The sequence below is a fragment of the Solanum dulcamara genome, chromosome 11, assembly GCF_947179165.1.
Source record: "Solanum dulcamara chromosome 11, daSolDulc1.2, whole genome shotgun sequence".
Taxonomy (NCBI): domain Eukaryota; kingdom Viridiplantae; phylum Streptophyta; class Magnoliopsida; order Solanales; family Solanaceae; genus Solanum; species Solanum dulcamara.
This window is the reverse complement of record NC_077247.1, coordinates 62,074,809-62,098,579: the sequence shown is the minus strand read 5'-3', so window position 1 is coordinate 62,098,579 and position 23,771 is coordinate 62,074,809. Positions and strand designations below refer to the sequence as shown.

General features: G+C 33.8%; 4 protein-coding genes across 8 annotated transcripts; 2 read left to right on the top strand and 2 right to left on the bottom strand.

The window, feature by feature from the left end:
• Positions 1–4,848: 4,848 nt before the first annotated feature.
• LOC129872791 (cytochrome P450 724B1) lies at positions 4,849–7,441 on the top strand. The gene is made up of 9 exons (XM_055947675.1): positions 4,849–4,949; positions 5,270–5,597; positions 5,713–5,865; positions 5,939–6,196; positions 6,289–6,375; positions 6,451–6,529; positions 6,787–6,895; positions 7,005–7,145; positions 7,342–7,441. Exons 1-9 carry the CDS (start codon positions 4,858–4,860, stop codon positions 7,439–7,441), a joined length of 1,347 nt encoding a protein of 448 aa, XP_055803650.1. The 5' UTR covers positions 4,849–4,857.
• Positions 7,442–8,026: 585 nt separating this feature from the next.
• Positions 8,027–13,149, top strand: LOC129872466 (ras-related protein RABB1b). 2 transcript variants are annotated; one of them, XM_055947451.1, is made up of 7 exons: positions 8,027–8,110; positions 8,391–8,472; positions 8,577–8,716; positions 10,695–10,777; positions 12,118–12,322; positions 12,425–12,493; positions 12,839–13,149. In XM_055947451.1, exons 2-7 carry the CDS (start codon positions 8,427–8,429, stop codon positions 12,929–12,931), a joined length of 636 nt encoding a protein of 211 aa, XP_055803426.1. In that variant the 5' UTR covers positions 8,027–8,110; positions 8,391–8,426; the 3' UTR covers positions 12,932–13,149. The 2 variants fall into 2 exon arrangements, with proteins under 2 accessions (XP_055803426.1, XP_055803425.1); XM_055947450.1 differs by lacking the exon at positions 8,027–8,110 and having other exon boundaries at positions 8,177–8,472.
• Positions 13,150–15,959: 2,810 nt separating this feature from the next.
• LOC129873472 (uncharacterized) lies at positions 15,960–16,836 on the bottom strand. 3 transcript variants are annotated; one of them, XM_055948575.1, is made up of 2 exons: positions 16,585–16,836; positions 15,960–16,485 (listed from the first exon to the last, which is right to left on the bottom strand). In XM_055948575.1, exon 2 carries the CDS (start codon positions 16,481–16,483, stop codon positions 16,037–16,039), a length of 447 nt encoding a protein of 148 aa, XP_055804550.1. In that variant the 5' UTR covers positions 16,484–16,485; positions 16,585–16,836; the 3' UTR covers positions 15,960–16,036. The 3 variants fall into 3 exon arrangements, with proteins under 3 accessions (XP_055804550.1, XP_055804548.1, XP_055804549.1); XM_055948573.1 differs by having other exon boundaries at positions 16,626–16,834; XM_055948574.1 differs by having other exon boundaries at positions 16,646–16,834.
• A 1,273-nt stretch (positions 16,837–18,109) lies between these two features.
• LOC129873529 (E3 ubiquitin-protein ligase RGLG2-like) lies at positions 18,110–22,616 on the bottom strand. Of its 2 annotated transcripts, XM_055948643.1 has the most exons (12): positions 22,368–22,616; positions 21,548–21,924; positions 20,528–20,612; positions 20,295–20,435; positions 20,079–20,192; positions 19,897–19,994; positions 19,630–19,709; positions 19,401–19,506; positions 19,180–19,307; positions 18,796–19,060; positions 18,615–18,671; positions 18,110–18,520 (listed from the first exon to the last, which is right to left on the bottom strand). In XM_055948643.1, exons 2-12 carry the CDS (start codon positions 21,842–21,844, stop codon positions 18,440–18,442), a joined length of 1,452 nt encoding a protein of 483 aa, XP_055804618.1. In that variant the 5' UTR covers positions 21,845–21,924; positions 22,368–22,616; the 3' UTR covers positions 18,110–18,439. The 2 variants fall into 2 exon arrangements, with proteins under 2 accessions (XP_055804618.1, XP_055804617.1); XM_055948642.1 differs by lacking the exon at positions 22,368–22,616 and having other exon boundaries at positions 21,548–22,222.
• Between the last annotated feature and the right edge of the window lie 1,155 nt (positions 22,617–23,771).

The following is a 23,771-nucleotide window of genomic DNA, read 5'->3' as shown; positions in this document are numbered from 1 at the left end:
AATAACTATTTATAAAAAATTAATACATTACATATACACTACATAATTATTTGTACATTATATATATACATGTTTTTACACCATTTATACCATATTGATAGATGAAAAAAAATTCATGAAAAAAGTTTTGAAAAAAAAGAGTATTTTTTTTAAAAAAAAGCAAAATAATTTTTATTTTTTAAAAAAAAATTAACACTGTAATTTTTTGCTGCGTTGGGCAAATTACATTGTCAATATTAACTTGCTGCATTAGATCCAAACCAATTTTGTGCTGCGTTAGACCCAAAGCAATTTTTTTATGTAAACTTTACCTAAATCCCATAATGGAAAAGTCTAATTACTATACATTCCTCATTGTATCAAAATTATCCGATATTCCCTTTTTTTCAACTTTTTTGATACAATAGTTTTGTATCTGATACATCAATTATCTAATGAGTAATTAATGAAGATCATCTATTTATGGATAATATCTTAATATAAGGGATGATTGGTTCTTTAAATCAATTACTAATCTAATTAATGAGATTAATTTGGTTAAAAAAATAACGGTTGTGAAGTTGAAGATTCAAGCCAAAAAAACAGAGCATAAATTCAAACCAACTTCGATTTCAATTTTTTTCCAGTTTTGGTGATACATAAGTTATGTATCTGATACATCAATTGTTAAAAAAATCAATTGTTATGTCCATGAAGATTCAAGCCAAAAAACAGAGCGTCGTCTCGAATGGAAAAAACAGAGCATCAATTCATACCGAATTTGATTTCAGTTATTTTTTCACTTTTGCTGATACATAAGTTATGTATCTGATACATAACTTTAGTTATAGAATAGTTAATGCACATCAGCTATTTATGGATAAAAGATTGGCTATTTATATCAATTACTGATCTATTAAAGAAGGCGACAGTTATGTACGTGAATTTTAAAAATTAATGTATCGGAATCATTAAATATTGAGAAATGAGAATCTGATACATGTGCATGATGTATCATAATAAATAAAACTTGATTCATGTATCAGAATTCACAAAATGTGACACTTATGAATATTATACTCGATACAAGTTTGATACAGTAGAAATATAAAACATAAACTTTGATTTTATATTCGATTTTGACACCAGAGAAAAACATAGTAAATCTGATGCATGGAAATATTAAAACATATTAAATCTGATACATTACAGTTTATGTATCAGATACATTAAAAGAATCAGAATCACCTAAAATGTTTACTATCAAAAAAAATTACTGGACATCAATCAGTTCTCCTTGGTTTGGAGAGATGTTTCTCCTAGTTTTTTTGGATCGTCGTTATCGCTAACACAACCATCCATGGCTTTCTGACAACAATATCTCCACCTATTGATGATTCAAAATCATCAAGAAAATTAGCCCTATATGCCGTTTCGAATCTCAATGGGTGGGACGGGATTTTCTTGATGACGTATTTCATTCCCTGCATTGACATGAAAATGGTTAAATACAACTTGAACTTTATACATAAATACGATGTATCATATGCATTAAAATATTTGATGCATGAGATAAGAATCTGATACATACAGAAGATGTATCAGAAATAATTATATATTATATTCTGATACATAAATGTAGAAGTATCAGAATCATTAAAACTTGAAACATCATGACACTTACACATGATGTATCAGAAATAGTAAATCTTCAAAAAATTGCATTTGAAAAAAACATTATGTATCTGATACATAAATGTATATGTATCAGAATCATTAAAACTTGAAAATAACAAATACTGAGGCTTAAAGATGATGTATCAGAAATAATAATTCTCAAAAAATTGCATATGAAACAGACATTATGTATCTAATACATAAATGTAGATGTATCAGAATCATTAAACTTGAAATAACAGAAACTGAGACTTAAACATAATGTATCAGAAATAGTAAATCTCAAATAATTGCATTTGAAAAAGACATTATGTATCTGATACATAAATGATATGTATCAGCTTCGTTAAAACTTGAAACAACAGAAACTGACACTTAAACATGATGTATCAGAAATAGAAAATCTCCAAAAAAATACATTTGAAAAAGACATTATGTATCTGATACATAAATGTATATGTATCAGAATCATTAAAAATTAAAACAACAGAAACTGACACTTAAACATGATGTATCAGAAATATAAAATCTCCAAAAAAAATTCCTTTTAAAAATACATTATGAATCTGATACATAAATGATATGTATCAGAATCATTAAAACCTTCACAAAATTTTCATTCTAAAACAAAAAACTTAATTGAACACATACCTTTGGGAGATTATGGCGTGTTGTAACCCCTTCAATCTTGTTGTCTATTTCTTTGGGTGCATGTTTAACTGTAGCTTTCGACTTCAATTTCTCACGTAGCTTATTCATCACTGTTGGATCGTTACGATGTTTGGATCTAACTTCGTCGTAACCTTCCCAAGACGAATCAGAACCAGGAGAAACAAGAATTCGTTGATTTTTATGGACTATTTGAGACCATGAACGAATTCCATTGAAGGAATGAGAAACAAAAACAGAAAGATTTACATAAGAAAACAAATGATAAAAATTTAGAAGATTTTTCAAAGATTTTCAGAAGAAATCAAAATATACAAATTTTAGGAGAAATCAGATTGAATGAGAATGAAGTAAAATTCCATATAAGGAAATATTGAAATATACCTTATTTGGAACCTTGAAATTGATTAACAGTTGAAGAGTAACAAATTAACTAGAGCAAATTAGGGCAAGAATAAAGGAATAGGCGGATGTATCAGAGAGGTATAGAGAGAGAAAGGAAAAAGAGGGAATTTGGAAATTTTTTGGTGTATATGGGAATAAAAGTAAATATATTAGGGGAATATGTGTAAAAGGGTAATTTTACCATTTTTTATTGCGTTAGGCTCAAAGCAAAAAAAAGCCTAATGGCCTTGGGACAAATTGAGCCTTATAGTGTTCAGCCTATGACCTCTTTTTGGTTATTTTTTGTGTAAATGGAAACATGATTATATTTTTTATAAATTAATAAATTTTTGGTATATATATGATATTATCCCTAGAAAAATTTCAGCATCTAGCCACAAGTAAGAAGATGATCCCATTAGGAGGTGGGTTGCGGTTGTGTATTTATATAAATATATGTATTTATAACCAATACTTTATATAAATATGGTTAAAGTCTTTAGCGACTCTGAATGTAATGACATTTTATCAATTGCCAATAAATGTTTTTGCAGTAAAAAAATCTATTGACACTAAATATTTCTTTTGTTATAGTGCATACAGCTAGCCGCCATGAAATACACACTTTTTTTTGGTTTACGACATATTTTGAGGATTTTAAGAGTCAAATGAATTTTTCTTTAACCATAACTTTTCCTTTTAGTTTCTCTATTTTTTTTTCAATTTTTGTTGATTGTTATGTTGTCGATCTTTCCACCCTTACGGACCACCTCAATGAATAACTTTTATTTCTTTTCATCGATTAAGATTAGAAGTTCATTCCATATCGGATCAGGCTAGAATAGGGTTACATACATTCTCAAAATGAGAAGGGGCCATTTAGGCCTATCTAAATAGATACTATGTTTACATATGAATTTCTACATCGTTACATTCCATTTAGGATTAGGAATACGTGTAATCGGATCTGCTTTTTACATATCTCTATTGGGACACTATTCACCTCTTTGAGTGAATCGAAAATTAGGTACAATATTTTTCTTTAGTTAGGCAGTTCTCCCGAGCGTAACACCATTTATGAGTAAGGTTAATCGAAGGTCGAAAAAAGTTTATTGTCAAGAAGAAACCATTTCTCACCCAGCCCTACCTACCTTATGTATTTGAGGGAGATGCTAGAATCGAAAAAGATCGAGTTCCACACATATTAGACAGGCAAGAGATATGGAATGAGTAATTTCTTGAAAAGCGAACTTAATCCTATAATTATCTTCTTTGTTCGAAAAATGCATAGTAAAAAAGATGCTAATCGACTCGGCAAAATTATAGCCCCAAAAAATTCAAAAGTAATTCCTCACCTGACCTATCTGAGGATAACTGATTGTGAAATATTTTCAATTAAAAATGATATTTCGTACTAAGTAATCAGTTTTGAACTTTTGTTTTTTTAGCCTTTAGCACTTTTTCAAGAGAGTCAGGAGCACACTATCGATGCCATGTCATCATTCAAGGGTGCAATAATACCATTTGAAATTTTTTAGGAAGATAATAATTATAAGATTCTTGCAAAGGTTAAATGTAAAACTGAAAATTTAATCATATCTTCCCCTATTATTTAATGCGGAATAGAATACAATTTTCTCAAGGATTTTTCTGAAATGTGAACAAGAGATTATATAAATATGAATCTCCAATACTTCGCAACTACAAAATAAAAAGTCATTAATGTCTTAATTATCCAGAGTTGGATTACTAAGGAAAAGGAATAATTATATTAAATTCAATGATCACAAAAGGCCGATTATTTAATAATATTGTGTGAATAAATAATTGCCTTCTCTGGTAAATTGATAATTGTCCAATAAAAAAAAAGTCCAAATAAAGTCAAGTCAAGATATATTACATTTTTTGAAATACAATCATATAATTTCTCCAACTTAATTTTGATGGATTATATATAAATGGTTCACAGGAATGATAACCCCATACTCTAAACTAAATCGTTAGTACTAAATATTTCTTGTTTATCAATTCATCATCATGATTTTGCTCCTTCCTGTGATATTTGGTACTGTAATTTTGGTCTTCATGTTTCACCATTTCTTTTTATTAGCTTATAAACATGATCCTAAAAGCTTACCTAGTGGGAAAATGGGATTTCCCTTTGTTGGAGAGGCATTTGGCTTTTTTACCCCTCATAAATCATTCTCCATTGGTAACTTCTTGCAACAACATCGCTCGAGGTATATTTACTTTTATGCAAAATTTTCAGTTTAAATTCTCTTATGTTGTCAATTTGATTTGTTCTGATGTGAAGGATCAAATTTAATTGAGATGGGCAGGGTTAATTAAAACGGATCAAATCAATTAGTAGTCATGATCCAACGTGTCTGAGGTGTGCTTGAGTCAAGATAGATCAAATAACGGAATAACCGAACTTACATAAACTTATCTCCCCTCCTTTAATTTTTCTAATTTTTGAAATAATAATAGCTAGCTTTACGTATTTTACCACCTCTATGACTATGCTCAAAATATATACGTTTTCTTGGTTGTATTTCAGATATGGAGAAGTATTCAAATCCTATATTTTTGGGTCTCCAACTATAATTTCATGTGACTTAGAGCTCAACAAATTTGTCCTTCAGAAAGAAGGAAAACTGTTCCAAAGCAGCTACCCAAAACCAATTAGAGACATTCTTGGTAAGCACTCTTTGATGATTGTCACTGATGTTGAACTTCACAAAAAGTTGCGACGCATTGAAGTTGGCCTCATCAACAAATTCAGCTGCACATCGAATTTTCTAGGTGACATTGATAAATTGTGTGTCTCGTTAATCGAGTCGTGGAAAGGAAATCCACTTATTCACTTCTCAAAACAAGCTAAACAGGTCCGTTCGTAATCAAAAAATAACTTTCGTCTTACCAAACACATCCTAAGGGATAACATTATTAAAGTGGTAGACCTTTAATTTTTTTTTTTCCAATTTGAATTTGTATTTGCAGTTTAGCTTTAATCTGATGTTGATGAATTTGTTGGACATGAAACCGGATGAGCCACTTGGTTTGCAATTATTAGAAGATTTCCTCACATTTATGAAAGGCTTTGTCTCCATTCCAATTAACCTTCCGTGGACACCCTATGCCAAGGCGGTCAAGGTACTTTTTCTTACACTATCTGACACTTTTCACCTTTAATCAAAATTCTTGTTGACATTCTTTTTGCTAGCAGGCTCGTACGAGGATTTCATCCACGTTGAAACATATACTAAAAGAATGGGAAAATAGAAAAGACGTGGAAGTACTAAATGGGCAAAAAAAAGGAGACCCTTTTGATGAGATTTTAGTGAAAGAAGACTTAATTAGTGATGCGGAGAAAGTAAGCATTTTACTAGACCTTTTGTTGGCAGGTTATGAAACAACCTCAGGACTTTTGTCCCTACTAGTCTATTTTCTTGCCCAATCACCACGAGCTCTTCAAACTTTGAAGGTAAAAAAAATAAAATTATATCCTATAGATAGTTCTCTTTTATCTTCAAACTAATTAGACATTTCTAGATTAATTATTTATCATATGATCAGGATGAACACCGTGCAATAAGGAGAAAGAAAAAGGAGGAGGAACCCCTAAACTGGGAAGATTATAAGCAAATGGAATTCACCATTATGGTATATATTATTTATCAAAACATTTTTTTTTAAATATCCGTAGTATATAAAAAGCTTACTATTATTTTTATTCAGGTTATAAATGAGACTCTACGTTGTGGCAACTTGGTGAAGTTCGTTCACAGGGAAGCTATCAAGGATGTAAAATTCAAAGGTTTGTAAACAAGAAATCATCAAAGAGCTTATATTGTTTTTCAACCCTAGTTTACTATTTAAAACAATTCATATTGTTCATATGTACAATTATTTGGAGATTCTGAATATTGTTACAAGAAAAAGAAAACGTCATGTCATTTAATGGTGATAGACTTGTTTGTCATAAAAATGTGATTTTTATTTTTATAGAAAATTGTAGTGTAGATTAAGTATACATAATGTAATTTTCTTTTTATTATTGTGCTCGAATTTTAGGATATCATATTCCAGCGGGTTGGAAAATACTTCCTATTTTGTCTGCAGTACATCTTGAGCCGTCGCTGCATGAAAATCCATCGCAGTTTAACCCTTGGAGATGGACCGTAAGTTTTCCTACATGAAGCATATTAATTTCAATGAAGAATCACAACGGTTCTTAGAAAATATTTTTTAATTTTTCCCAAACAAATTTTCCTAAACCACTTTTGACCCTATTTTGCATTGAAAAAAATTCAGGATCCAGCTACAAGCAAGAAGGTGATCCCATTCGGAGGTGGATCACGGTTGTGTCCCGGGTCGGAGCTTGGTAAATTAGAAGCATCTTTCTTCCTACACTATCTTGTCCTCAATTACAGGTACTATTTAATACGACAAATCCCTTTATTAATTTTATTCTTTAAACATGTCTCTCGTTATACTATTTATCTTCATTTTGTTTTTACCGCTAGGCAAAAGTTCTAGATTTGCCCTTATATTTACAAGTTAGATATATGTAGAGTTTATTATCATTAATTTGATCATCTGATAAAACATTAATTATTTATTGTGTAGGTGGACAATGAAAGAAGAAGATTATCCAATGTTGCACCCATATATGGACTTTCCAGGAGGATTGCTAATAGCTTTGGAGGCAGAAACAGTCGAAATTTAATTAAGGATAGGATTTGTTTAAGGACAAAATTGTTGAGTTAATTAGATTCATAGATGGTTGTTTGAATCAAATTAAACATATGTGATGTTCATATCTTCAATGTTTTGACGACTTTATGAAATTCCTTTTTTGGGGTAATGTTTGGTTAACAATATTAAATAATAAATGTATTCAATATTAAATAATATATGCTTTTTCTTACCTTATAGTAATTAGAGCTACCAACCTCTCGTACTTTCCCTTCTCATTTGGGAGAACCTATGATTTTAAGACACGTGTCGAGGGAATAATATCTGTCGGAGGAAAGGAAATAGAAGGAAATTTGTTAGTTTCTTGCTTAAATGAGATAAGTATTTGCCAGATGCACTCTTTAGCTCAGATTCCAGAGTCCACACGCAATTATGGACCTGTTTAAAGAGAAGTGGGCCATGGGCCCATGATTCCCTTCCGAGGCCCATGAACCTAAGAAACTGAAACATCTGGCAATTTTTTTTTATTTTTATTAAGTAGGATAAGAAAAACAGATGAAGATCTTTTACTTTGCTGATTAAGGTTCTTATGAGAATCAAAATGCATCAAATCAAACATTTTTACTTTACTAATGAATTAAGTATTTAAATAGTGGAAGATTATCCTGTGAAACCTATGAGTTAAAGTTAGAAACTTGAAGTAAGTTCAGTATTTTCTTTCATTTTTACTTATTTACTATTTGAAAAATAGATTCTCCATTTGTTTAAGGGAAGGGAAGGGGAACGGGGATGTTCCGGAAAGATACTTCGCTTATATACGTCTCCTCCGCAAATCTCAAAACAAAATTTAGACGTCACCCTTACTTTAAATTACTTTATTATCCATTTCCCCGTTTCTCTGTATTTCTGCGTTCTTCCTTTCTTCATACTTACGTTGCTCCTCTTTGACCCTTTTCCAACTGTCTTAACTTCTCCGACAGCATAACTCAGTTCCGGCGGTTCTCTTCATCAGAAAAATGTCTTACGACTATCTCTTCAAGTACATAATCATAGGAGATACAGGTTAAACTCTCTTTCATCTTTTCATTTTTTATGGTCTAGTTTACTCTGCTTTTTTGTCTTATTTGAAACCCTAATTGACCGTACGGATTACTTTATTTGAACAGGAGTGGGAAAATCGTGTCTGCTGCTGCAATTCACAGACAAGAGGTTTCAGCCGGTGCATGATCTCACCATTGGAGTCGAGTTTGGGGCTCGTATGGTCACCATTGACGGCAGGCCAATTAAACTTCAAATTTGGGACACTGTAATTTACTTTTCCACTTGTTCAGCTTTAATTTTGACTGTTTCCGCTGTTTGATTGCTTTCTCCGCCTCGCATTGAATAATTGGTCGTTGTACACGTATGTGGTTGCGGTTTCGGGTATCACATAGTGGAAATCGGTAAAAAATTAGAAATTATATGCCATTAAGTGCAATAAAAATTGAGAACAGTAGCCTCAAAATATCAATTACACTGATCAGAAGTCTCTATTTAACTTGGTGCTGCTCTGGTTACTATTCTTCAGCTTCCCATTCGATCTTGTTCTCCTCTGCAATCACCAAGGATTGGATTGCTATCAGTTTTCCTAGCCTTTCCTCAAAGTAAATAGACAAAGGGAAAACTAATTGTATACTGAACATCAATCCTTTTAGGAAAATTGTATAGGTATGTAAACCGAATTAGGTACAGTATTTTTAATTCTTCTAACAATAGTAGAAGGGTCAACAAACTTGCTGACCATGTCTCTTGGTCCCTACTCTGAATAAAACTTTGACATCAACTCTCTCTATCTTTGCTCCCGGTCAAACTTAGTGAAAAATGCACCATCATTGACACTTTAATGCCAAAATTTTAAGGACAACAGTTTGAACTATCTGAAAAATGGAATGGTAGGTGCTAGGTGATGCACGATTGCATGAGTGCCAGTCTCTGCACCCAATGTTTCTAGTGACACCTTCTTCATCACTTAGTTTGAAAATGATGCTAGTTCAAACATTTTAAGGCTGAATGGCTACTTTGCAATTGTGTACATCTTTAAAAAAATTGGAGTTATGTAATATCCAATGTTTATTTGTGTTCATCAATGAATAGTAGTTATAGATCATCCTATGTAGAGTTAATTACATTTCCTTCATTTAATCTGGACTTGAGTATCTATTGGCCTAGTCCTGCATAGTTTTTGGGGAAAGTGCTAGGTAAAATTCACAGGTTGTTTGGTCCTTTTTCTTTATGAGTAGGAAGATATGTTTCGAGATGATTATTTGTTAGTGACCTAGTTTTTATTTCACATGTCCATAACGTTTTCTGATAAGGATGTTTCCATAGTGTTCCACACATTCTGTTTAGGTGATAACAAGTTAGAATCCATTCCCAACTCATGATCTTAAAAAAGTTACACAATCAGACCAAGGAGGGGACTCTCAATCTGCGAATATAGAGTTGGGGTTTGAGTCACCGAGGGGACAAAGTGCGAAAGAGCCATATGTACTTTGGGGTTGGAATTTTTTCTTGAGTACGAGGGGCAGTTGGGGGGGATTGGAGGGGGGGGGGGATGGGGAAATTTTACTTTGTCAATATGTGGGCGTGATCAAATTTAAGTATGATGCTACACATTTCCTCGTCTAACCTGCTTTGTAAATTGTTCGTTGTTCAAACAATCAACTTAATATATACTGATGTTAAACTAACTGGTTATCTCTATTTTAAAAGACAACCTATTTGATACTTTAACTTCTGGAGTTTTTCACTTTTTGATGGTCAAGTTGATGATCCTAGGGTCTATCGGAGACAAACTCTCTACCCCACAAAGGTAGGGATAAGGTCTGCGTACACTTCACCTTCCCCAGACCCCACTTGTGGAATTACACCGAGTTGTTGTTGATGATCAAGTTGATCAACTTTTGGACTTAAATTGGATATAAGCTAATCTGCTCTTTGAATTTGGATTTAAGAAACTATGTGTATGTATTATGAGGTGTTTCCTCTTTAAAATATCGTCATATTACATTAAACTCTTGGTCAAATATTGCTTTTTCCAACTCTTGGATTGTGGAAGAAAGGGACAAACGTTATGCAATGAAGGGATATATACATATTAAATAATTGTGGAACACATTGTATCTTTTTTATTCAAATTCATTTCTTCATCTATCAGCATTATATTTGGACTTTGATCTAGTAATTCAATTACAGTGATCTATAACTCTCTCTCTCCTTCCCTCCATGGAGCTTTCTTTCTCTAGGCTGGGCAGGAATCTTTCAGATCCATCACCAGGTCATATTACAGAGGAGCAGCTGGCGCACTTCTGGTTTATGACATCACCAGGTATCCCATTGCTGTTTGCATTTGTACACATATGGCCTATGATAGCTCACACGTAAACTTGCATTTGCTTCTTTGAATAATCTGGTCATTATCCATGGAGAAACTTGTTGTAAGAGAAGATTTTGCTTTTTCCCTTTTTATAGGGCCCTGTTGCCTTTTTAATTGTCAAGTCCTCTTCCGCAGAAGCCTTTCTGTAGAGGCAAAAGTAGTCTTAGGTGTCAAGCAGGTCTCTGATCGTATGAAACACTAATTGAGGATTCCTGTAGACATTCCACTTCCCTTCAAGTCATTAATGTGCAGAAATCAGATATTTAAAACCCTAACTTAGGGTGTGTATGGTATGGAGGAAAACATTTTCCATCTAAGAAACTTGTTTTCCTTGAAAAATACAACAACAACAACATACCCAGTGAAATCCCACAAGTGGGGTTTTTCATTGAAAAATGTTATCCAAAAATTTTGACCAACCGAACATGGAAAAATTGGAAAACATTTCCATAGAGAACACACCCAAATTGTTTTTTTTCAGTTTTCCATGTTTGGTTGGTCAAAATTCTGGAAAATATTCTCTAGGGAAAAAGTTCTTTAAAAATGAGGAAAATGACTTCCACGATGGAAGTGGCATTCCACACTAATTGACTCCTGCCCACCCTCCAACATGCCCCACCCCTATAGTCCCCCATCCCCTACCCGTCTACCCCACCGCTTATAGCATTTCCCTAGATAATATACAAAATGTTTTTGGGATAATATTTATTTGCATATATACCAAATGCAAGAAAATAAGTAAGGAACCTCACTTACTTTCCATGGAAAACATTCCTTTCCTACCAAACACACCCTTATCCTAGTACATCTTGTGGACTAAATGGGGAATACTTTTGTTGTTGCAACATTGGTTGATGAACTTTCTTGTTAAGGCAAATCATCCCAATTGGCTGTAGTTTACCCGAAAGTGACACAAATAACTTTAGAATTTTTTAGGTGGACATGGAAATTATGAGTAGTAAGTATATTAATTGTATGAACTCATGAAGTGTGTGCATCATTGGTGTATCTTGTGCATATTTTAGCAGATTGTAATAAGAGAAGTATGTTTGGGATTTCTCGTACTGAATATTGGATTGTTGGATTAAAATTATACTAACAAGTTGAATAAATTGGAAACTGGTAACTTGGCAGGAAGAACTAGCTCAGTTGTATCAGTTCCTATATGATCACATTTACACGTCTTGCCGAATGATTGTCTCCAATGGTTCTAGTATTTCATTCTGATATTGATTTCTAGTATGATTTTTCATTAGCATTTTGTTAAAGCTAGTAATCGTTCTGTTGTCTAGGAGAGAGACATTTAATCACCTAGCCAGCTGGCTTGAAGATGCTAGGCAGCATGCAAATCCAAATATGACTATAATGCTAGTAGGAAATAAGAGTGATCTGTCACATCGAAGAGCTGTCAGTAAAGAGGAGGGAGAACAATTTGCAAAAGAAAATGGGCTTTTGTTTCTTGAGGCATCTGCTAGAACTGCTCAAAGTGTTGAGGAGGTACACATATTAGCCAGATCCCATGGCATCTCTTATCTACAATGTCGCTTTTATCAAATTCCATTGAAGCTAGTTTCTTAAAGTAATGCAATGAATTCACAGGCCTTTATACAGACTGCTGCGAAGATACTTCAAAAGATCCAAGAAGGTGTTTTTGATGTCTCCAACGAGGTAAACAATTAGTTTTCCACAGAAATGTATGATGAGGCATTTTCATCATTGCTAATTGTTCTGCTTTCACGAGCATCTCGTTTTAGAATCTGTGTGAATAACTGAAATAGGATAAATCTTTTGTTTGCAAGCTGTGGATATGGCCAGCTTAGATGGGTGAAATCGTTGTTTAGTTGGTTGATAACTTCCTATAAATGGAAGGATAAGTTTTGGTGGTCCTGATTTTTTGGGTGTCCTAACTAAGGAGTTGTTTTCGATCTCACACAGTTATCCTCTTCTTTTTTTCCCCTTGGGATGAACGTTATCATTGGTGCATTTTCTAACATTACCTTCCTACTCTTGCAGTCATCTGGAATCAAGGTTGGTTATGGGCGTACGCAAGGTCCAGCTGGTCCAAGGGATGGAGCGGTTGCTCAAAGAGGTGGATGCTGCGGCTAGTGTACGGCTAGGTCCAAATTGTAATGATACTCATAAACTTGCTTTGGTCCTCACTCTACTAAGTGACTAGACTTGTACAGCTCAAATTCAGTTCGCCATTTGTGACTCAATTTACTCATATTATTCAGAGTAAAATAGGTTCTTGAGGAGCTGTTAATTTCAGTACACGTGGTGTTGGGTTGCATTCTATGTTAATATAGTAAATGGATTGATTTTGAGCTCCATGTGTTTTGATAAGAGCATCTCGTCATCTCCTCCGACAAGGTTCATATCTCCATTTCACATTGCTTTTAACTTAATATTACCAAACCACCAGAAGCTTAAATGAGGTATCTAATGATGTTGCTATTAATTATATCTGAGAGGCAATCTTTTCTTCCAAGCCATGGAAAATTGGCGGTTACAGAGCTTGGCTAACTTGAGAAGTGTTGAAATCCAAAATTGCCAGATAAAAAGCATTGCTTTTCTTCCAAGCCATGAAAATTGCGGGATAAAAGCGTAGATAAGCTCAATACTTGTCGGAGACTGCGCAATCGTATTGTCTAGGCAATTTAAGAGCCGTTGCTACTGTGATTCATATGACATCTACAATCAACCGCAAAATAAAGATAAAATTTTGCCCTACAAGTTTTTTGAAGGTTAAAAAACAGGGGTGGGGTGGGAGGGGGTCCTTGAAAAAAAATTCTGAAACGTTTGCACGTCATTGACCACCAAATACCTATAAAAAGAACATTAGCAAGTCCTCCTCTTTTCCTATTTTGGGAACTTACTCCGGCCAAAATGTCCTTAGACAGCCTAGGCTTGATTTTCCCAGCTTCATCTGCCCCAGGTTTTTTCGGGGGAAATTGCCATACCACCTTTGGCGCAAACTGTTCAGTTGGGAAATCATAAATTTCCCTAGATTCATGTTGCACCTTTTGCTTCTGAAGAGATGGAACAGTTAAAAAGTATTGGGTTATATTTCTCAATTCTGAAAGATAAGACTATTGCATAAGGCAGATGAAATTAAGTGATCAAATACGTGCACAAAAACTGGAACATAAGGTTATAATACATTACCAAGTAATAATTCCGGGGCAAGAGAGGGTAACACAATTCACCACTCTATTTCAGACACAGAGTATTTAATATTTTTATTTTTTGCTAAAAGAGAGTTTTTCTAACATCAAATGATATATTAGCAATCTACATCAGAAGATGTCGATGAAAAACTATTTTAGGACTCACATTGTGGCTGCCTCGTGCTATAGCAACTATTTAAGAATGAAAAGTCAAAATGATAAGTAAGAAACTCAATTGAGGGAGGTCAAAACAACTGCTGTTTAACAACTATACTTCCACGCTAAAGCTAGTTTCTGCTCACGGACTGCATGTCTTTGTGCTGCAAAATGTTTGTAAAAGCATCAATTAAGCTATGAATGGAGACGGGAAGAATGCAATAAAAGTAGCAGCATACCAATTTCATCAGTAACATCATCCCATTTGATTTTAAACAAGCTAAGTACTTAACATTCCAAATGTAATAATAGAATGATGACCTTTTCCTTCCACTTAGAAATTTTATATGGTTAAGTGGATAACCTCTGTAGGTCACTGAAAATAAAAGAAAAACACAAGTTGAAAGCTGAATCTGAAGAATATAAGCAAGGACAGTCAAAATGTTATATTGTTATGACACAAATGCAGCAAAACCATGTTACTCTACTCGTAATAGAAGCCAAATCTTTGGCTAATATCTGAATAATTGGTGTTTCCCCTCATAAATGTTTAATAAGCACCACCAATTGTAGATTTTTGGATCCATGAAAAAAGATTATGAAAAAGAAGCAAAAATGCCGGATAACTTTCCTTAATTTAGTAACGGCTCATATCAAACTTGAAGTAGTCAAGTGCGTAAAAAAGGGGCATTTTTTTATTTCTTAAATAACATAAGGATATTTCTGAACCAAATTATTAACATCGGGTATTTTAAAATTAATCACGAATATTTTTACTTAATTTCACCTAATTCAAGATCATTTTTTACCCTTTTCTGATTTCTAATAGATGAAGTCACGTAAGTAATAGGTTAGCATTATGACAAACTTTTTGTTTTATCAATTTGACTATTAATACGGGATGTGTTTAAATTCTTTATTTTAAAGGTCTAATTACTACATTACTTTTTTTCCCCAATATATTGAAATATATTAAATCAAATCTACTATTAAATGAATACAATATGCCTGTAAATTAAATGTACATCGTAACCATAACGTCCCCAAAATCAAGTAGTTGTCCTTCTTCCCCACTAGATAGAGACAATTCAAAAATAAAAATAAAAATAAAAATAAAAAGTTGGTTGGTGTTTAATTTGGAATTACATATGTTGTTGTTGTTATACCGTTGATACTGATTTTAATATGGCTATTTCCATATGATAATAGAAATAATACCGCCTGGTAGTCTTGGAGTTTTGTATGCATGCATGTATTTTGTTGTTATAATTATTTATTCAACTGATGTATTTTTTGCGGTTAAGCATTCAGAAAATCGCTTCATAGTGAAAGACGATGAAAATGCCAATTCACGGAGTTCGATCACACAAATGAAAAGAATGGAAGAATAATGAAATTAATATCAATTCAAAAGATTGCCAGTCGTTCGTAGCTAGCTATATTTAACTCATCAGAGTTTTGTTGATGTCAGCACAACAGTTTGTACATCTTAAATTCTTGGCAAGCTTACAGTATTGTAATTACTTTTGCCAACTCCCTAAACCTACCTCTGGTCTGCCGCTTGCTTTAATTATCAAATCCAAAAACTTGTAATTACCCTTAGCAATCATCATCTGATTAACTGTGATTCTATATCCTTAGATTTTGTCACGCCTCGATATAAATGATTAGCTAATAACGAGAATATAAATGACACCTCACTGTAAAATTAATATATATTTCTCAAGGTAGAAAGGTCTAGATATATATCACCGATTACATTTGCTGGGTTTGTTAGTTTGTTGGAGTAGAGATCAGGCAAATTCCAGAGTTGTACCATAAAATCTAATTAATCTGCCGATTTAAAGATAGTTGAAGAACAAAACGCATGCAAGTTAATTAATGGATGCTAAAACGAATTATAATACCTAGCAGAACCTACAGATGAGAATCCACTATGGAGGTAATCAGCTCTGGCGACGGTTTTCAAATAGGGAGATTTGGGATTTTGGGCACAAATTTTCAATGGAGTCGGAGAGACCTGTGTAAACATGTAATTCCCAGCAAAAAGATCCCCAAAATGTGACTGGCTTTCCTTCAACCTCTTCAAAATTTTATCCAATGCCGCCACAATCAATCTTGATTTTCTCCTTAAGAATTTCTTCAAGCTGGGTACCTTAATCCTCAATCGCTTCCTCAGATGAACTTTTCTGAACTTGATGTTCCAGAACGAAGAGGGCTTTCTCCTAATTTTCCCAATTACCTTTTCTCTCAGGTCGATATCTTCATCTTCCAAGTAACTGCTTTCTTGTTTGAGTTTTTTGTAGGGAATTTGCTTGATAGCGATGGATGCCATTTCTGAGAGATGAAAAAAACAGAGTACTGAGAATGTTAGAAGAAAGTGTTTAATTAATAAACTAAGTCATCCGCCATAACAAGTTAAAAATATAATCTCACATCAAAAGGTGCAATGAGATGAATGGAATTCTAGACTTAACTAGAAATTTCGAATTTAAACCTGACACAGTTGAGCTTCTTCACATAGAGATCGTTTCTTCTTATAATGAGTCTTGCTTGTTGCGAAGCCCTCTAAATGGAAAAACTCCTTACTGGGAATGATTTTCCTTTTACTATGCGTTTGCGAGTGTTTATATCAAGAAAAAATGTTAATGAGATTAATAATTGTAAATAAAATTAATATTTACGTTATTGGTGTATATCGAACCACAAATATAGTGATACAGCGTGTGGGGATTGTCTTTGTCGTAAATAGATGATGTATGTTTGTCATTAACGCACAACTACATTGTGGGGTTGTAGGTGTGAAGTTTGTTGCGTGCATTGAATGCAATTGAAACACCACCTAAAAACGGACCTTGTGGATAAGTGAGTCAATTACCCAACCTTATCAAAATTTCAAACATAATTTGAAGTTTTTGGTCGTGCTTTGTAGTTAATATTAGTATCTTTTTTGGGTTAGCACTAGTGGGGATACAATTTTTTTTATAACTATAAATCTATGATTATTCGTATTTAAAGTCACGGTATGGTCGGGTTTGATTGCATCACCCTTCATAAACGGCGAGTAGTAATCCTTTTAATATCAGTCATAAATGTGATGGGCAAATCACATACCTATAAAAAGAATCAAGAAAATCCTATCCAACTTCAATTATGAAAAGAGGTTGTGGGGAAGCTATTCAGTAATGGAAGAATTGTTGAAAGGGAAATTTTAATTCTTGAAATATAAACCAGACACATGATATACCGTAGTAGTTTGTAGTACTTGTGGAATTACCCACTACCATTTAGTGCAAATTAATCCTTAATGCATAGTGCACACTCATATGCCTCTCCTTCCCACAAAAGTAAGGGATAAAATTTCCATCTATTATTTTTGTGCTGCACTTGATTTTTTTGATAGTTTTTACCCCTAGACGTTGATACACTTTCTATAGATATGCGGGGATGTGCAGACTATTGATAGTTAAGTTCAAGGAGTACTTACGACTATTGATAATTTAAGATCTAAATAAAACGAGTCTTTAGGTATTCTATCTATTTTGACCAACCAAAAGAAACTCTACTTGAACATCTATTTATTTGTTTATCAGACTTATTGCCAATTTCTTTGCTCCTTTTTATCTTTTATATAATCATAATGTATTATCCTATTTGCGCGCTAATTGTGTCCACTTAAGACTTAAACAGATAGAGAAAATCACTTGGAGTAATATTTTTGTCTCCGTTGAAATTAAACCTAAGAACAGATAGCTCTCCCCACTTCATCAATCACTAGGCCACACCTTTAGATGTGGATAATTTCATGAAATATTTGCTACCTCTCATATCCAACAACCAACAGGTACCAAGTAACTATGTCCACCAAAACTTAAGAATGATGGGAAAAAATCACCTTCTTGCTCTTTCTTATATTCTTGTTCCTAAATCACATTTATTTTCTTCGTTTTTGCACATACTCTGGTGGAACAACAGTCGGTACAGCATATTTTGAAACTGTATTTGGTCTAGTAGAAGCACACGACTCTTTAAAAGGAGACTGCACAATAAATAGTTGATTTACACATATTTTGATACTAGGGATCTTACGCTTCTGTTGTTGGAAGTAAATTTGGCAAAAGTAACGTACAAACAAGAACCAAACCATGTACAGAAGAAATCGCATCGGCAAAATGCCAAAGCCATATCCAACAAATAAAAAAATCAGCTTCATCACCATGTTTCACATCCTAACTGATCAAAAAGAATTGCAGGTTGGAGCAGCAAAAGGAATCAGGGCAGAAGAAGTAGCTCAATAGAGCTTTATTCTTGTTTGAATTGTACTTCGACATATTGGGCAATTCTCAAGCGCTCTCCCACACTCGCAACATGTCTGCATCAAGAACACGATATTGTTAAGTCACGGCTGGGTTTAATTTCCTCAAAACATCTGCTTTTGAAAGAATGGGAGCGGAAAAAAGAGGTACCTGATGCCCACAACCAAAGGCCATGTCTTTTGGGTTAGTAAGGCAAATGGGGCAAACCTGCACAATGACGGAAAACAGTCATTCCAGACAACTCGTGTCGTTTATTTATAAAACCAGCTACAAAAGATCAAAAGAAATTGAAATGCAGCAGTACAAAGCAAATGTGAGTTTTCTGGTTTACCTGATTGTCATATGTAGAACTGGGAGCAATGTAGGGAGAGCTCGGAGCAGATGGAGCAGTGTCAACTGGGTGAGCACGGTCATAATAAGAACTTGAAGTCGGCTGAAAATGTGGAGCTGCATCTGCAGGGCTTCCATAACCATAATAAGAACTTGCAGGCTGCTGAAAACTTGGTGCACGTGAGGTCTTTGAACCACTGACAGAACTTGCCCCATACATAGGAGGAGGAAGAGCTACCCTACTGGGAGATTTTCCACTTTGTCCACTGCAATTAAGAAATTAGAAAACGTCATCACCTATAACTTGACAGGGAAGGTCAGGAGAGACGTATATCAGATTGAAAACAGACAAATACATGAACAAATAGGCAGAGTGAAATCTGACCCCAGTAAGTTAAGTTCCATCGTCGCTTTATATTGTGAAGGGACTTCCATCAATGCTGAAAGAGCAAACTCCGTCTCCTTTCGACTTTGAGGCACATTTTTGGCCATGATCTCCGTGAAATTGACAAACTAGCAAAAGAAATTAGCAATTAAACCACATAAAAGGAAAATGTTCCTAGATAAGCAATAAGAGATGCCACAATCTAGACCACCACCACCAACCTGGAAATTATCAAAGTCCCTAGCAGGAATATTATCATCAAATTCCTTCATCATATCCCAGGGTCCATCGCCAACCCCAACCAGTATAATTGACAAGGGAAACTTGCTGCACGAAATAATACAATGCACTCCAGAATTTGAGCATAAGTATGAAAAGCAGCATGTAATGGAACCAAAAGATTTTACTAATACAAATGGCAGTCAGCACAAGGATACTAGAGGCAAGTACCTTGCTTGTACGATTGCATCCACAGTTTTCTGCTCCTGCGGACTTAATTGTCCACGGCCAGTATCAACACTTTTAGTTACCTGACCAGACATAGAAATACAAATTATAATATATAATTTTAATACACTCAGATATGACAACCAACAAGGAAATCCAACTAACTCATGCACTATGAAACTAAAGCTAAGTTAAGCTGTGTCAGTGTGCTATTCGTTATTGTTCTTGTCTTGTATTTGGACAGAGATGTAGATTGATAAAACATATTACCTGCCCATCTGCAATGATTAATAGAACATGGTACTGGCCTCCACTCTGCTCAACTATTGTCATGGCCATATCAATGACCGGGGCAAATGATGTTGGTCCTGCAACAAAATGAAAAGGTATCTAAGTAAACTCAATCAATTACTGAGTCTAAGGCAGTAAATTGGCTGTAGTAGAATTTAAACCTGCAAGCTTCAGCTGGGGGACAATTTCTCTGTAACGAGACAGAACTTCCTCAAAACCATTACAAAATCTTTCATCGGGAAAGAAACTGAATACATCTTGATCATGAGTTGATGCTGTCAAAAAATTATCCACATGGAACAAAATATTAATCTCGTACTGAGCAAATCCAAAAGAAAAACTTCTATGGATTAAAAAAAGAAGGCTCATAGAGTTACCATCTCCGAATCCGAAACACGGAATCAAGTTATCCTCATCAAATGCCGCTAAGGTTTTTCCAATTATAGAAATTGCTTGCTCATATGGGTTCAAATTCTGCCCAATGTGATGTAGGCTCCGACTACCAAAAGACCTCTTACCTAAAGAGCGAGCATATGTCAACTTTAGAATATTGAAAAATATAGCATGCAACTAATCAGAGAGAGGCAGGAAAGGAAGAACAAAGCTTAACCTGTCCATTCATTGCTCTTGGTGAAATCAATACCCACAATTAGATTCGAAGACTCCAAGCCAGCTCGTGCAAGGGCTTCAGTCACCTGATTAAAAATAAATTGCAATTTTATCATACATAGTTCTAATTTTAAAAAAAAATTATCATATATAAAAGGTGAGAAGGGGAGCCTTGGAGTAACTGGTAAAGTTGCTGCCATGTGACCAGGAGGTCACGGGTTCAAGCCTTGGAAACAGCCTCTGACAGAAATGCAAGGTAAGGCTGCGTACAACAGACCCTTGTGGTCGGGCCCTTCCCCGGACCCTGCGCATAGCGGGAGCTTTAAGTGCACCGGGCTGCCCTTTTTTATATATAAAAGGTGAAAAAGCATGAGCCAATGTCCTTATAAGGGAACCCCCTAAAATTACAAAATTCTATGGTTCTTATAGCATTCACTTTTTCTTGATCTGTTAAATAATCATCTGATATTAAGATCTGCAGTTATCTGGTCCATCATCATTCACTCTCTTTCACTTTCTATTTCCATATGCAGTCTTATTTTCAGCATCCCCTTGAAAACAGCTTCTATGAAGTTTTAGTGCTTGCACACGCGTAGAAAATTATGATAAGAAAAACTCCATGAATCCCATATTTGTAATCCTACTCCTAAATAGCTTTTCTTGATTCAGTTGTCAGACCCACCTTCATAGCTTATTGGATGAATGCAAAGGCATTCAGCATAATATATAGGTGCTAGAAGTACAACAACACCAACAACATTCTCACTGTAATCCCACAAGTAGGGTCGCAAACCTTACCCTACAAACTACAAAGAGGCTATTTTTGATAGACCCACAGCTCAAGTGCCACATCTCAAAGCAGATTTAAAAAAGGAATATGGCTATGAAAGCAGTAGCTAGGTAGGGAAACATAATGCGATAACTGAAGCAATGAAAACATGTGCTAGAAGTACCAAATTCTGAATTTATAATGGAGTATAGAACTGTTAAAAAAACTCAAATTGCTTAATCTAATTCATACCTCGTCCAGGGAATTATAATTGTCTGCAATCCTCGAGTATCTCCGGTCAAGCCTCGGTCGTGTAGCATGAGGCCGAGCTTCATGGTCGTGAGAAGCATAACTCTGCTGTGGCTGTGGAGGATAATTCTGTTGGGACGATGGTGGAGGTGGTGCATAAGAAGGAACAGCCGCCTGCTGGGTTGAATATCTATAACTATCTTGAGGATAAGCAGTTTGAGGATAATCATATTGATTCCAAGAAGATCGAGTCGATGAAGCTTGCCTCCAACTATCCTCCCTTGAACTCTTGCCACCCATCAAAGTCAACTTATCTACAAAATTCTCAGCAAAAAAAGAGAATTTTTTCTTTGTTCCACAACACAATCAATCAAAAAGGCCTGTCAAAATCAATCAAAAAAGAAAACCCAATTGATACACCAAGGATCTGAATCTGTTTCTATATGGCTTCTGAATCTTGATTCTTGAATATGTCTACTTGACGCGGCAGGGTTAAGAAGAGAAAGACGGCTATCAAATTGAGACTTGTAATCATACAAAACCGACTCAATATAGACTTTGACTCTTCTACATTATCCTTTTACCGGCAAACAAACCTACGCAATTACGACAGCACGATGACAGTAGGAAACAAGAGAGAAGAAACGTAAATACTAAAATAATACAAACCCAAGACGTAAAATCATCTAATAACTTCCATTAAAAGTAAAAACCCAGAAAATCATAGTCAATTTAGGCAACGGGTTTCACATTATTCAACAAAAATTGAACAGTCAAAAAGGGTAAATTGACAGAGAGAGTTTGAGAGAGACAAACAACATACCTTAAAAATACATTGGAAAATAGAGGATGTGTAGCAATTGGAGTTGTGGGGTTTAAAAACTTGTGATTATTGGATTCTAATGGTGGATCGAATCGAATCGAATCGAATCTGTTTGGGAAAAAAAATGGAGTATCAGAGGGAAAAAAAAGATTAATCAGAAAGAGATTACACCTTTTTTGGATAATTAAAATACTATTTGAGTAACTTTTTGAAGTTTGTTTGGGCTCTTGGGGAGCACATGGAAGTTTCGTCGTTAGGTCACGGGTGAAAATTGGGTATTATTTTATTAGTGGAAAAATGATTAAAAATTTAGGTCACTTTACTTTATATAAATTCATCATTATCAATTACTAGATTAGCAAGATAGGGTCTAATCGCCCTAGGGCCTCGTATGCTTTCTTTTCTTTTTCTTGTGCCATCTCATCATATTTTTCATACAAGTAATCGCAGTCGTAATCGTAGATTTACTCTTACGTCATTTGATTGAGAATAAATTATTCATTCTATTTTATATTAATTAAATTTATAAAGTAATGTATATTTATTAAAGAAAAAATTAGGATATAAATTAAATATTATTTTTTTATTTTTATCTTTTTATTACTATCTCCATTCTATATTAGATGGGTACTTTTAATTTTATACGATGATTAAGAAATTATTAATAAATTTTACCATTTTGTTTTTTGTTTATATCAATGCAATATACATAGAATATAAAAATAATTAAAATTGTGAATTGTTTATATTTAAAAGACCATATTAATTGTAAGGATAAAATAAAAAAAATTAATTAATTCTATCTCGTCAAGTAATATTGACAAATATTTTTAATAAGATTGACATCTAATATGGGACAGAGATAGTAATTATTAAGCTATTCTTGAAACCAGAAATAATTCAAAGTAAAATCATAAATATGAATAATTAACTCTCTTGAACTTATCACCTACAAAATGTAAATGAAAGGCAAGAATAGAAAAAAATTCACATATTTATCTTGAATTTTGAACAATTCACTTATTTTGAACTATGAAAAAAATCCGCAAAAATTCAATTTACATGGGAATAAAGAGAGTATTTCATAATTAATTTTTTTTGAAATTATTTATATCAACATTATTATTTTATTTTTTAATATAAAATAAAAATAATACTACAATTCGAGATAACTAATTATGAGATAAGTTATTCCATAATTTTATCTCAATCAAACATGTGTGTATTAATGGGTGTGGTTGTGCCGTCACATCAGGAATCCCAGACTACTTGTGGTGGAAAATGGTTGAAAAATAGTTAGATGGGAAATATATTAAATCATGTGGACTAAATAAATGCGAGAAGTAAGTAATTTATTGGTCAAACTAATCTTACATGAAAAGATATTTCTAAGACAATAATTAG